The sequence below is a fragment of the Alnus glutinosa genome, chromosome 12 (assembly GCF_958979055.1).
Source record: "Alnus glutinosa chromosome 12, dhAlnGlut1.1, whole genome shotgun sequence".
In the NCBI taxonomy this organism is placed as follows: domain Eukaryota; kingdom Viridiplantae; phylum Streptophyta; class Magnoliopsida; order Fagales; family Betulaceae; genus Alnus; species Alnus glutinosa.
Window position 1 is genome coordinate 258,385 of NC_084897.1, and position 13,380 is coordinate 271,764.

General features: G+C 36.0%; 1 protein-coding gene across 2 annotated transcripts; it reads left to right on the forward strand.

The window, feature by feature from the left end:
- The first annotated feature begins 7,237 nt into the window (after positions 1-7,237).
- Positions 7,238-10,990, forward strand: LOC133852241 (probable WRKY transcription factor 47). 2 transcript variants are annotated; one of them, XM_062288954.1, is made up of 6 exons: positions 7,238-7,592; positions 7,784-7,855; positions 8,013-8,165; positions 9,061-9,417; positions 9,497-9,610; positions 9,836-10,990. In XM_062288954.1, exons 1-6 carry the CDS (start codon positions 7,251-7,253, stop codon positions 10,421-10,423), a joined length of 1,626 nt encoding a protein of 541 aa, XP_062144938.1. In that variant the 5' UTR covers positions 7,238-7,250; the 3' UTR covers positions 10,424-10,990. The 2 variants fall into 2 exon arrangements, with proteins under 2 accessions (XP_062144938.1, XP_062144937.1); XM_062288953.1 differs by having other exon boundaries at positions 7,239-7,592; positions 9,058-9,417.
- Positions 10,991-13,380: the final 2,390 nt, after the last annotated feature.

Here is a 13,380-nt window from a genome sequence, read left to right on the forward strand (position 1 = left end):
CTTCTTCCTAGACTATGATAGAGAAATGGTCTCCTCTAGAGAAGGGCTCCTTTAAAATTAACTTTGACACAGCAATTAGGGAGTCATTTTCTTCTCAAGCGATGGTTTGTCGTGACTCTAATGGGATTATTGTTTAAGCTATCTCTCAGATCAACTTGTCTTGTGATCCTTTATTTGGAGAAGCTCTAGCAACCTCTCTGGTTGTCTCTTTCAAGCTTAAGAACTTCATTCTGGAAGGTGACTTTCTTGTAGTTGTCATGGTTCTTCAACATCCTACCATAGTGCACAAATGACTCCATCTCTATTATCTTGGCTTCCGCATGCACCTTGGAAAGCACAGAAGATTTACAGATGTGCAAACTTCTGCGCCTACCATGTGGTTTATTAAGCCAGGCTAGAATTCACTCCGATTGCATTTCTAATTATTTTCTCCCTCTCTCTTCTTTTCCCATTTGTAGTGGTATAGATCCACCCCCCCTAGTTTTTTTCTTTTTCTTTTTTCTTTTGCTGTTTCTTCTGTTGTTTTTTTGTTGAATTTTATTACAATATTATATTATTGTAGTAGATGGGAATATTAGGCGAGTACAAATTTGAAATGATCGAAGACGTATATAATTAACACAGAAATGAAGTAGGTGCGCGCCCCACAAAGTTGATTGTGGCCGGGGTTAGATAAATTATATATAAATCTCAACTGTGAGTGTGATTAAAGCTTGAGATCCTGCGGTTGGGACTGGGGATGGTAGGTGGAGCGACGGTCATCCGAAGATCATCCACTTGCACGTCTGCATAGACTTGTAGTAGTCGTAGATGGAGGATAAGAAAGAGATTAGAGAGGTAGCGCGTACGACAGTCGACAAAAGAGCCGCATTCATAAAGTCTACAAGCTTGACAAATTTTGTATGTATAATCCCCACTCTCACACCCTCACTCGCACTCTCACACTCTCTCTCGGTCGCTCCCTTTTCAAACTCGTTCAGAACAAAATTAATTAAGAGCTTCATTTGCCTAATTAAGCCCCCCCCCCCCCCCCCCCCCCCCCCCAATTGTTGGTCTTTAATTTGGTCCCACTCAAAACGTGACTTTAAGGGAAAAGTCGCCACCCTAGTCCCTAAGGCTCATAGCAAATTTAAACCCAAGGAAAATGAAAAGCATCTCTTTGTCAGTTTCCATCACCCTTAGGGCATTGGATGCCTGAGTTCAACACGGAATCACAGTTGCAACCCTTCTACGTGTCTTTTTATTTTCTTGCATATATATATATATATAAATCATTTACCTAGCTTATTAATTAATTTCATGGTGTATATATATATATAATCATCCACACGCACACGTCATGCAAACGTGAAATTGATTGAGTAACAAACAGACACAGACAGGGAATTATATTGGGTGGGGGTACACGGGAAGTTTCGGATTAGACTTTGGAGCAAATTAAAGGTGATCATGAAGTCGATCGGGTCACTCGTGACTTTTTTTTATTTTTATTTTTATTTTTATTTTAATTATGATTACAATAATATTCCTTTTTGCTTTCCAAGTTGCATCGTGCATGTGACTTCCGCACGACCCCATTAAATGCCCTTCCATTCTTTACTCCATCGATCTTCACATGCTTAATTAATTTCTTTTACTTTCTTCAATTTTATCTTCTTCTTCTTCTTCTTCTTCTTTTTTTTTCTCTTTTTTTTTTTTAATGATTTATCAATGAACGACCTAATTTAGATTTTTTTTTTTTTCCTTTAATGATACATAGGGCGTCACGACCTGATGAATTGAATTCTTTCAAACTTTAGAACCAGGAGGAGATTTATGAAGGAGTCGGTATAGGTCATGATCACTCCTCAATTTCAAAATAGAATAAAAAAAATAGGTAATATATATATAAGGTAACAAATAAAAATTTAATTTACTAACTCTTATCAATAAATTGTTTTGATATTTGTCCATAAGAATTTTTGGTTTCGTCTTTGTTTAAAACACATGTTTATTTAAGTTATATATATTATGGATAAATATTAAAGAAATAAGAATACGGGACACTTGTTTTTTTTTTTTCCTTTAACTTTTAGCATTGACTTGGGTAGATATGGTTCACATGGAAAATAAGATCTGCGCCTGTTTTCTAGCGAGAGGTAGAGACAAGAGGATCATTCTTAATTCTTGTATTATATTATATACCACGAGAGGGACCTTCCAGCTGTGGCCTGTGGATTTCAGTGTTAAAATACATGGGCCATCTTCTTCCATTGACTAAACTTTTTCCACGCTTTGACCAATTAAACCTATATTTTTGTTTTCTGTATAATATGATGTTTATCTGACATGTGCTTCTCTTTCTCATCCTTCCTTCCTTTCTTTTTTTATTTTTATTTTTTATTTTTTATTTTGTTATTACAATTTATATCATGATCTTTTGAAAGTAGAGTTCCAGAAATTCTAATAAGTTTTTTTTTTTTTTTTTTTTTTTTTTTTTTTTTTTTTTAAAAAAAATAATTTAAACCTGGCCTGTGTAGCACGAGGGTGATCAGAGGAGATAATTAGGAACATCCAATATCACTATTAATATGATTGTCGATCTAAATGCATTAAGCCGGGCCTCATCATGTAAAGATGTTTAGATCGAACAGAAGACCTTTTCCGAAAAGTGAGACTCCTTCCAACCCTAGCTATATATTACGTACAATTATTTTGATTTTGCGTGTCTATTGCAAAGATCTTCAAACTTGTGAATTGAAGCAACCTGTTTAAGTAAAAAAATCCTCCAGAAAATGAAGTGAATATTGTGGATATAATAAGCATTTCAGCTAACCATTTTCAACATAGATACCTGTCTAACTTGTGAGATCTTAGCCTGCAGGTCAACTAGCTAGATCCATTTTTAAACTTGGGTAGGTCAAATAAGGGGCCACATATACTATTTGTTGCTGAAACAATTTGTGAAAAACCCATTCTTGTGTATCATTTCATGAACCTTATGTGTTTCAATTTATAGACTAAACAATATTTTGACTTATCTACGGACTACGATACATGAGATCGATGCTCGATCGACTATATATGCATGTTGGAAAAATACTCAAATAATAAGAAATTTGGACTTCAAGGCTCGATCGTAACGACGATATCTTTTTAGAATTTGTATTGTCCTATTTCTAAAGTTGTTCCCAAAATACAATGAAGCCCTATAGGCACTCTAGAATTAGCACTTTCTATAGTGATTGAACTAAAACACCCTTAGAACGAGAATTGCACAAAAGAGATTTGTACGAAACAAGAGAGACGCTATATGGTTGCGTGTCTATGCATATATGACCAAAGGTTTATATTTAAAATGAACATTTTAAATGTTCTATATATAGTGAGTTTTGACACACCTAACAGTCCTAAATCATTTGATCTGATGGTCACAAATTATAATCACTAAATCCAACTGAATGGACGCTTGAAATAGCATATTAATCCCTTCTAACGGCTAGAAATGATCTTTTTTATTTTTATGTTCGCATTTGAAAGGCTAGCATATTAATCGAGAATAAGTTGAGAATAATGTAGGGTTAATGCTAGAGTATTTGCAGTGGATCGCTGACAAAAATATTTTTGGATAAGCAAGAAGCTCTTGGATTGGTTATCCGATCCCCTCTCTAGATGACAATTTTTGTTTTGTTCACACTCTTGATGTCTCTCTCCATAAAGGTATAAGCTAAAATAGACTGTGTTATTTAATTATGATATACGAATAAAAAAATACAAACTAGAAAGCTCTCAACTATTTTCAGTATAAATTGGGCAATATGTTTGTAGCGAATTAATTATTTGATCATATCGTTGTTGTGTACAACCAATTCATTGTTTGATCATGGAAGAAAGCAATTAATCAATCAAACAAAACAAACATACTTTTATGTAGTGACAAGTAACAAGTAAATATTGAAAAAGATATCCAAAATTCTTGGCTACAACATAGATCGATAGAATTACTTTCTCAAACCTTCCATCACATAGGAGTGGCAATTCGTGTTCGGGTATCGGGATAAGGTATTGTCAAGACATGAGTATAAGACAATATAGGTCAAGCCTAACCCGGACCTATTAATTAAACGGATTAAACCCTTCAACTCTAGTTATTTATTTTTGTATTAGGTTTGTATTGGGTTCACGGGTCATGTCAAAAATTACTTGCGATTATGTCTTGTGTCGGGTTCGAGTTGTGTTGAAGTATGAGTATAAGACTATATAGGCCAGCTCTAACTCGACCCAGTTAATTAAACGGGTCAGACTCCTCGACCCTACCATTTAATTTTGTTTTGAGTTCTTGTCGAGTTTATGGATCATGTATAAAATTGTGAGCCCTACCGTCACAGTGCCTTGGAAACTATGATCAGGGCCAACAACTATTTTTCCTTCTTCTTCTTCTTCTTTTTTTTTTTCTTTTTTTTTTTTTCTTTTTTTTTTTTTTTGCAAAAGAAAGAAAAAGATTTTTCATCTTTTCTACGCATGCTCCAATATTTTATATGGTTTTAATTGTTTTGAAGAGACCTATGCATTTTAGGAGCTGGTTTTTAAGCGCCTTTGGCCTAGGTGCTGTTAAAAAAATTACAGCACCTATGTTGCAATTTTTTAAGGGTCAAGATTTAGTTTCACTTTGTTTCTCTTTCTTGTGAAACACTTGATCGAAAGCAGATCTTTACCCTTAAAAAAACTATAGCATAGATACTGTAATTTTTTTTTTATCTTTTTATTTTTTTTAACAGTACCTAAACTAAATCCTTTTTAAGCACTTAAAGAGATGTAGGGCGTGCATAAAAAATAATAATAATAAAAAAAAAATGTAAGGGAGGGAATGGTTGTAATTCTGAGTTTGACTGTTAACAAGTTCACATAGAATTTATAGAGGCGTGGAGACTTCTTTTTTTAGGGTGGGGCAATCAAAAGAAAGATAAATCTACATTTCTATCTAGTTTAATATAATTTTAAGTATTTAAGGCAAGGGTCCAGGGGCGGAGCCAGCTTTTAGGCTTTGGGGGGGCCAAATTGAAAAAAAAAAAATTGGGGGGGCCAAAACTACAAATTTTTTAAAGAAGAGGGGTAAAAATTATATTTTTTCTTTTTTTTTTTTTAATTTTTTTTTTTTTTTTTGGGGGAGCCCTTTGGCTTGGGGGGGCCAAGCCCCCCCAAGCCATAGTGTGGCTCCGCCCCTGCAAGGGTCGTTTTCCCCCTCCTTCTCGACCTCCCTTCCCTCGATCTGCCCCTACTAACACTTGAACCACAAACACGAGCAATATTTTCATAAGCAGTACTTGAATATAATTAGCAAACAGAGAGTAATTTTGTTCCAGCATGAAAAAAATGATCAAATATTTTGTCGTAATTAATATGGTCCTATCGGTAAAATATTGGTCAGATTTTCAATTCTATGATCGATCGTACGCGCGTAGGCAGTAGAAAATGTTGAACTAGCTAGATAGCTAGATATAACTAATTAACGCACTAATTAATTTGAGCGATCACTAATGTAGTTTGGTTGTTAGAAAATGTGGAACCAAATGTATTGCAATCCTTTCACAAACTTGCATGGATCATATAATTCTTAATTACCCTTTGTCCAAATCAGAACGTAGATCTCAACCGACTAAGCTGAGAAATATTTGGCTACGAGAAGATCAAGATTCCTTGAATCTCTACTAAGTGGGCTAACAAAATTTAATTTTAGAGTAGGTAATCAATGAGTTTCCTTAATTCGTAAGCCACATTAGCCAGCGGAATAGGAAAATGGATGCATCACCTACTGGCCGGACCATTCTATTATCCTTTCATAAGTCAATCCTAGAAGTCAATTTTTTCTGCTCAATTATGCTTATATTTAAGTTCTAGCTAATGAGATCCATTGAGACATATATTACAACGAAATTCGTTAGGAAAAATCTTAGCCATTCTTCCTTGCACACACCACCCAACGAGAACCCTATACTTGTAAGAATAGGATGTTTTCCATTTTATGGTCAGGATTTAAATTTGATGTAGTATTTAATTGTATGTAGATCGACATATATAATTTAACCCTTGCCTAGTGCAAAATGCCCACTGATAATAGCATGTGGGTGGTACGTACGCTAGTAGTGGAAACAATATTTAATGAAGTTTAAGGACAGAACTAGGTGGCCGGCTATGACTCCCTTGCACGTCAATGGGACGGTCGATGAAGATCACCTAAAAGTTAAGAAAGTTTCACTCGATCCTATCAAAATTAGACTTAGCCCCTCATTCATATATGTTTTGGTTCATAATGAGGAATTTTAATTCCGTCTTAATGAAACTTATGGTTGTCAAAAGTGAGAACTCAATGCAGCGTCTAAAGCGTGTGTGTGTGTATATATATAATTGGTATCATCGATCGATCAATAATAATGAAGAGATTGTGCATTCAAAAATTAAGAAAAAGGTGCATGGTTTAATTATTGTCGGTTTAACTTCTTGTTCATGGTGTTTCTAACTCTACCAATGTCGTATTTTAAGACCCCCAAGTAATGTCAAATTCTCAATCTTTTACTCAATTACGCACGTATCTAATATCTAGGCAGCGATGGAGAAAGTTTTGGCACTTTGAGAATAATCACTTTAATATTTTTTTTGTTTTTTTATGAAGTACGTACAATTAATATATATATATATATATATATTAAGAATTAGAAAATGAAGAAGATAAATTGGAAAACAATGGGATAGCTGAGGCAAGCAAAGTGGAGGATGGGAGTTGGGAGAGCCCTCAGCCCTCTCCTATATATATATATATATATATTTATATAAAACGGTCTTTGTATTTACGTTTAGTTGAAGCCGACAGAAGGCAAATGACGTTTGGGCGGGGTTTTGGCCTCACAAGTCAGTGGGATTAGGTATTCTCCATCTCTGGGACCCACCCGCTCTCCATCCCACCGTCCGATAGAGCCATGCCGTCAACAGCGTTGACCTGAGACGACGTACGCCACCCCCACGTGGAGTGCCCAGCCCCACGAGTCTCACAACTCCCCCGTTATCTATATCAACGCCGATTCCCTAGCCTCCCACCGCACGCGCTCCTGTGTACACCCTCCTTCAAGCCCTGCCACCTGTCCCCTTACTCAACTGTGACGTCATTCTTCCCGCGGAAAAAACGGCCGGTCCTCTTTAACCAAAATATCATTCTCGAAACACCCCCGGCTCCCATACGAGCCATATAAAGAGTCCTCGCAAGCTACCAAAAATATATGTTATCAATATACAAATACAACTACTACCACTCTCTCTCTCTCTCTCTCTCTCTCTCTCTCTCTCTCTTAGTAGTCATGGAAAATCAACACCGCCGTGAATTCACATTCCTACGCTCCCGCGACTTTCTCCGCCACAGCAATTCCGGTGGCTCCGATCGCACAGGCAGTCATGAGAATTCCATGGACCAAAGCCAGCCGATGATCAAAGAAATGGATTTCTTTTCGGGTACTAGTACCACTAAAACCAATAACCACCGCCCACACGATGATAAGCAGCACCATGACAGGAAGATTAACGGGTCATCAACTGATCATCAAGTATCCGATCCGGGTGTCAACGTAAGGTTTTCACTATGTTATTAATTTTCTAAGCAGTTGTCGGCCGTTTCTTCTCTCTTCTTAGTGTATAAAACAAGTTTTTTCAGCCATGGGATTCATATATATATATATATGTGTGTGTGTGTGTGTGTCTGTGTGTATATGTAACAGGATTTAGTGTCTACGGAAATTGATTAGTGTATGTTTTGCAGACCGGATTGCATCTGCATACTGTAAATTCTGGGATGTCAAGATCAGAAAATGAAGAAAAACCCAATACGGAGGTAAGTGTTTAATTTTTGACCTTTTCCATGCTATCCATTCGCTAGATGATCATCATTCTATTTGACAATATATATGCCTCATCTTTTTTTCTTCATCTTTTCTATTTTGGTTTGGTTTTATGAACTTGTTAAAACTGGTGGGAACATGGTTTTCCAGCTGATTACACTTCGAGAGGAGTTGGACAGACTGCACCAAGATAATCGGAAACTGAGAAGCATGTTGGATCAGATCACCAAAAATTACAGCGAACTGCAAGGTCAACTGCTCATGGCAATGCAAAAGCAGGCGCAACAGAATCGTCAAGAACAGGTGAATATGGTTCCCTTTTTTTTTTCTGATCATTTCTAGATCACACAAATTAGAGCATCGTATTCAATGGAATATCAAGTATTGAACTGAGAGAGGTCCTATCCATTATACCATTATTGTCTTGAACTTTGGGATTAGGTAGTTTTTTTTTAATACCGAAGTTAAAGAAAAGTGTAACGTGTTCCCCTTAAATTGGAAAGTGTGCGTGCTTCCTTCATCGGCTATCACCTTTTCAATATATATATATATCCTTCTAGCTTTAAAATAATAATGTATTCAACTTCATTTTTAAAACTGTTTAAGCCAAAGATCCCGGAGACGACGCTCATAAATATATACACACACACATGTATACATCATAATATAAGTATACTTCTTATAGAACTGATCATATATACCTGGCCTCCAGCTTCCGTTTCAATCGACGATCGATCTAAATGTGCATGGTGCTTTAATTTTATGAGTATATATATGCTTAATTATGTTACACTCTGCGCACGTGCACAACCGACAGGTTTGTCCAAGCTATAAGACCTTGGACTCACCAATCTTCCTCTGACATCCAGCAGATTTTATTTTTTTTTTCCAAAAAAGCTTTCACCAATGCAGATTTAATCTTTGGCTATGGTAAATGTTTGTTAATTAATTTGTTGCAAATCATTTGAAGCAGTAGTCCTAGCTAGCAAGTCATCAAGTACGATTGATATGCAGCCGGGGATCGATCGGTGCATGAAACTTGTGCATCTCTTGTCAGTAGAGTTATATAGAATGCTTCTCATTATGATCAGGATTAGTTGTATAACTATAACTAGTCTATAGAACTGCTTAGCTAGCACAGTGCTTTTATTGAGCGGAATCAAGTTAATGATCAGATACAGTGGCTTTTGAACAGAAGGTTGTACCAAATGGCATGTCAAGACACATGGTGTCGGCACAACAGTTAACAGACCCACGACCTTCAGCTGCATTAGATGTCAATAATAATCCTTCCGCTTCTGATGATAAGACACAAGAACTGTCAGCGTCTTTGTCAAACACTATGGAGGTGATGTCCGTGGAACGTAGCGGTCATATGAATAAAGTTCCTGGGAAGCAGACTTCTACTGAAGATGGTCTTGATCAGTCCTTTCGGAACTTGGGGTCTACTAAAAGTCCCAAGTTAGATGAAACAAAAGACGAAGAACAAGTTCCAGAGCTGGTTCCGTTTAGGAAGGCGAGGGTGTCCGTACGAGCCAGATCAGAAGCTCCTTTGGTGAGAAAACAGTTTAGCTAATCTATAGTTGTAGAAATTACGTATATGGATCGTACGTAACAGCTTCTGTGTGGTTCAGATTGGTGATGGATGTCAATGGAGGAAATATGGTCAAAAAATGGCCAAGGGTAACCCTTGTCCACGCGCCTACTATCGCTGCACTATGGCTGTTGGATGCCCAGTTCGTAAACAGGTACCATATATATATACATAACATGTACTGAAGGTGATGTCTGTGATGGTTACAATTCAATATTGTCGTTTATTGGTGGTTGTGTGATTACTCCATCAATAGAATTCTGATGAAGAAAAAAGCATTCAGGTGGATCCATCCATCATTTTCATAATTAATTAAGAAGATAATAAAAACCACCCGAATTCGAAGTGAAATTACCACGTTGTTGATAATGTTCAACAGGTGCAAAGATGTGTGGAGGATAAGAGCATTCTCACAACAACTTATGAAGGTAATCACAATCACCCTCTCCCTCCAGCGGCGACAGCAATGGCAAATACAACATCAGCAGCAGCGGCCATGCTCCTGTCAGGTTCAACTAGTAGCAAGGAGGCACTAGCAAATTCAGGCTTCTACGCATCTAGCATGGCAACCCTATCAGCCTCTGCGCCATTTCCCACCATCACCCTCGACTTGACACAGAGCCCCAACCCCATGTCGCCGTTCCACCGTATACCACCTTCCTCGGCAACAATATTCCCTCTGCCTTTGCATGGTTTTCCACACCTCCTTGGCCATCCAGTCTACTTCCCTTCTAAGCCAGCACTGGATCAACTAGGTCAACACCAGACTTCCATGGTCCACACACTTAGTGCAGCCATTGCTGCTGACCCAAATTTCACTGCAGCCCTAGCTGCAGCTGTCTCAACAATTATAGGAGCACCAGGCCGGACCAATGATGGAAACAATAATATTGGGGCAAGTACAAATCAAGGATTGCCTGGATCCCCACAGCTTCCTCAATCCTGCACCACATTTTCCACCAACTAATTAACCAGCTGGCTTAATTTGAGAGAAGGAACCCATGCATGAATGTTTATAGCTTAAATTGATATGGCTACTACTAGCTAGTTCGATCTTGTACTTGTACAGGAAGATGAGATAATTTCCACGTTATTATGAGGAGGCAAGCTAGCTTGGATGCGCGTTTCGATTTGTTTCCAGCCACATTGATCAAGGTACTTGGGGCTTAATTAGAGACAAATTTATATGCACATATCAAAGCCACAAAGCAAATGGAAAGAAAAGAACAGAAGATCCATATATCTAATACTTCTATATATCAATGGAGGTAAATATTACTATTGGCACTCATTGCTTAATGTACGTGGTTAGGTGTGGGAAAGCTTGGAGTGGGGTTTAAGATATATATATATATATATATATATATATATATATATATATATATATATATATATATATATATATGTTAGGAGTCAATAGTCATATGTAAGGGATATATATATCTAATGGAGAGTTTTTTTTTTTTTTTTGGTTGCTTTTCTATCTTGTGGATTTTCTGGTGGTGACGCTAATGAGATTAATTTGATACGGTGATGTGCTGCAAGGTCATCTTTCCATTGCTTGAAAAACTGATCCGACCACCGTTGAAACTCTGTCAAAAATTCTTGGGAGATTCTGACAGGCACGGTTGGCTTGGTCCGTCGTTACTCAAACACATAGTTTGAGAAACCCTAATACTTCTCAAATCAACTCAAGAGCTGAACATTAATAATCTTTACTTCCTTTATTCATCAATCCAATAGATTTATATAGAGCTACAAAGAAATGTGACAAACATAAACTACTCTTATAAAGATGTATATCATCTTTTGCCACCTCAAGACACGACTCTTGATCGACCACTTTGGAGTAATTCTAATAGTACATTAAGTGTCCATTAAAAAATGAGGTGACTTTTAAAATCACAATTTAATAAAAAACATCATTTGATCAATCACATGCTCAATAGACACTTAATAATGTACATGTAGAATTATTCACCACTTTGTCCATGTGGCAAGGTGGTTCCTTAGCTAGCTTAATAATAAAATTAATAATAAAGATAATATACAACTATTTAGGGATAACATATTATCCCTTTATTTTTTTGATGAATGCTAGAGTTCTTTCTAGTGTTCTTCTGGTGTCCATTTGAAATGACGTAAATGTAATAAAAAAAATTACATTTATGTCATTTTGGATGACATGAATGCAACTTTTTAATTTTTTTTATTACATTTATATTTTTTCAGATGGACATAAAAAAAACACTAGAATTAGTTATAGCATTCCTCTTATTTTTTACTATTATCTACTACTAGAATATTAAAAGAAATAATACTCTTATTAGATAAATAACATCTCTTTCCGTATGACTGTAGATTCCTATATATATATATATACCTTGTAAATACTTGTATATATATAAAGTTTGAGAGAGAGGAAATAAACGTATTAATGAAGAGAGATGTACAACTAGTAGAAACGAAATATAAAAAAAAATATAAAAAAAAGATGTTTAGTTCTACACCCTCGATCCTTTTCATCCATGAGCGAGTCCATGTCGTGATAATATAGAAAAAGTATAAACCGGTTGGATGTAACTGCATCTACGTAGTTAGTCTAGTTTGAGAGGCCCCTATACGAAGACCAAATAATACAATGCAAGCAAAAGTAAATTGTATATGACTATATATATATATATTATCACGACATGGACTCGCTTGTGGATGAAAAGGATCGAGGGTTTAGAACTAAACATCTTATTTTTTTTATTTCGTTTCTACTAGTTGTACATCTCTCTTCATTATATATATACACTTAGATCTATAAAAATATAATTTAAACTATAAAATAAATCATCTTTATTTTACCTAAAATGAAGAGAATATTGACAAAAATAGTCATTGTTTTACTTTTCCATTAGAAAAAACAAAATCCTAGCAAAAAAAAAATAAAATGAAATTGTATGTACATTTGATCTAGATCGTGGGATAAGCAAATTGGTCAGTGGGGAAGTCATATATATAATCCTTTTACTTTTATAACGTAGGAGACATAGCTTGTGTTTTAACTTTTATACGTGTGCTTTAAGCGCATACATTGAAATCAATCTAGAATTCGACCAACACATTATTTTTCTTTCTTTCTTTCTTTCTTTCTTTTTTTTTTGGGCCGCACATTTAAGAAAATCGTATGTTGGGAATAATCCTACTCCAAATCGAATTGGAGTAACAGTCTCAATCCAGGTCCAATAAGAACTCTTTTAAAAATCTAGTCCACAGTCTAACTTCCAGTTGAATGAAGATAGAACTATCATACTAAATCAAATACTAAGCACTCCTAGTTTAAGTGGGAGTAGTAAACCCAATCCAGGCTTGACTCAACCTCTTTTCCTATAAATAGGTTTATACCCCAGTATAAACTACATACTAATTATTTTATGCATTGAACATACTTTTCTCTTAGAATTTAATTTAAGCATCGGAGTGAGAACCCTGGAAGAATTTCATTTGAGTTATTTTATTTTTTAGTATTCTTGGAGAGCATGAATAACATCAAAGAACGTGTCGTACCGCATACTATACCGGAAACTGTCTCAACAGTTTGGCGCCGTTCATGGAAACGATTATTCGTTTCTCAATCAATTAGTTCTAACAGCTGAGAAGACAGCAGTCGGAGCCAACTCTCTTATCAATTTGTTGAAGAAAAAAAAGATGGGTCATGGAAAGATTGAGAACCAAACGAACAAGTAGTCACCTACTTTAAACGACGGACGGAATGGTACTATATATCAAGAAAGCTAAGGAGCTCACTGTCTTTTTATGCATTGAACATACTTTTCTCTTAGAATTTAATTTAAGCATCGGAGTGAGAACCCTGGAAGAATTTCATTTGAGTTATTTTATTTTTTAGTATTCTTGGAGAGCATGAATAACATCAAA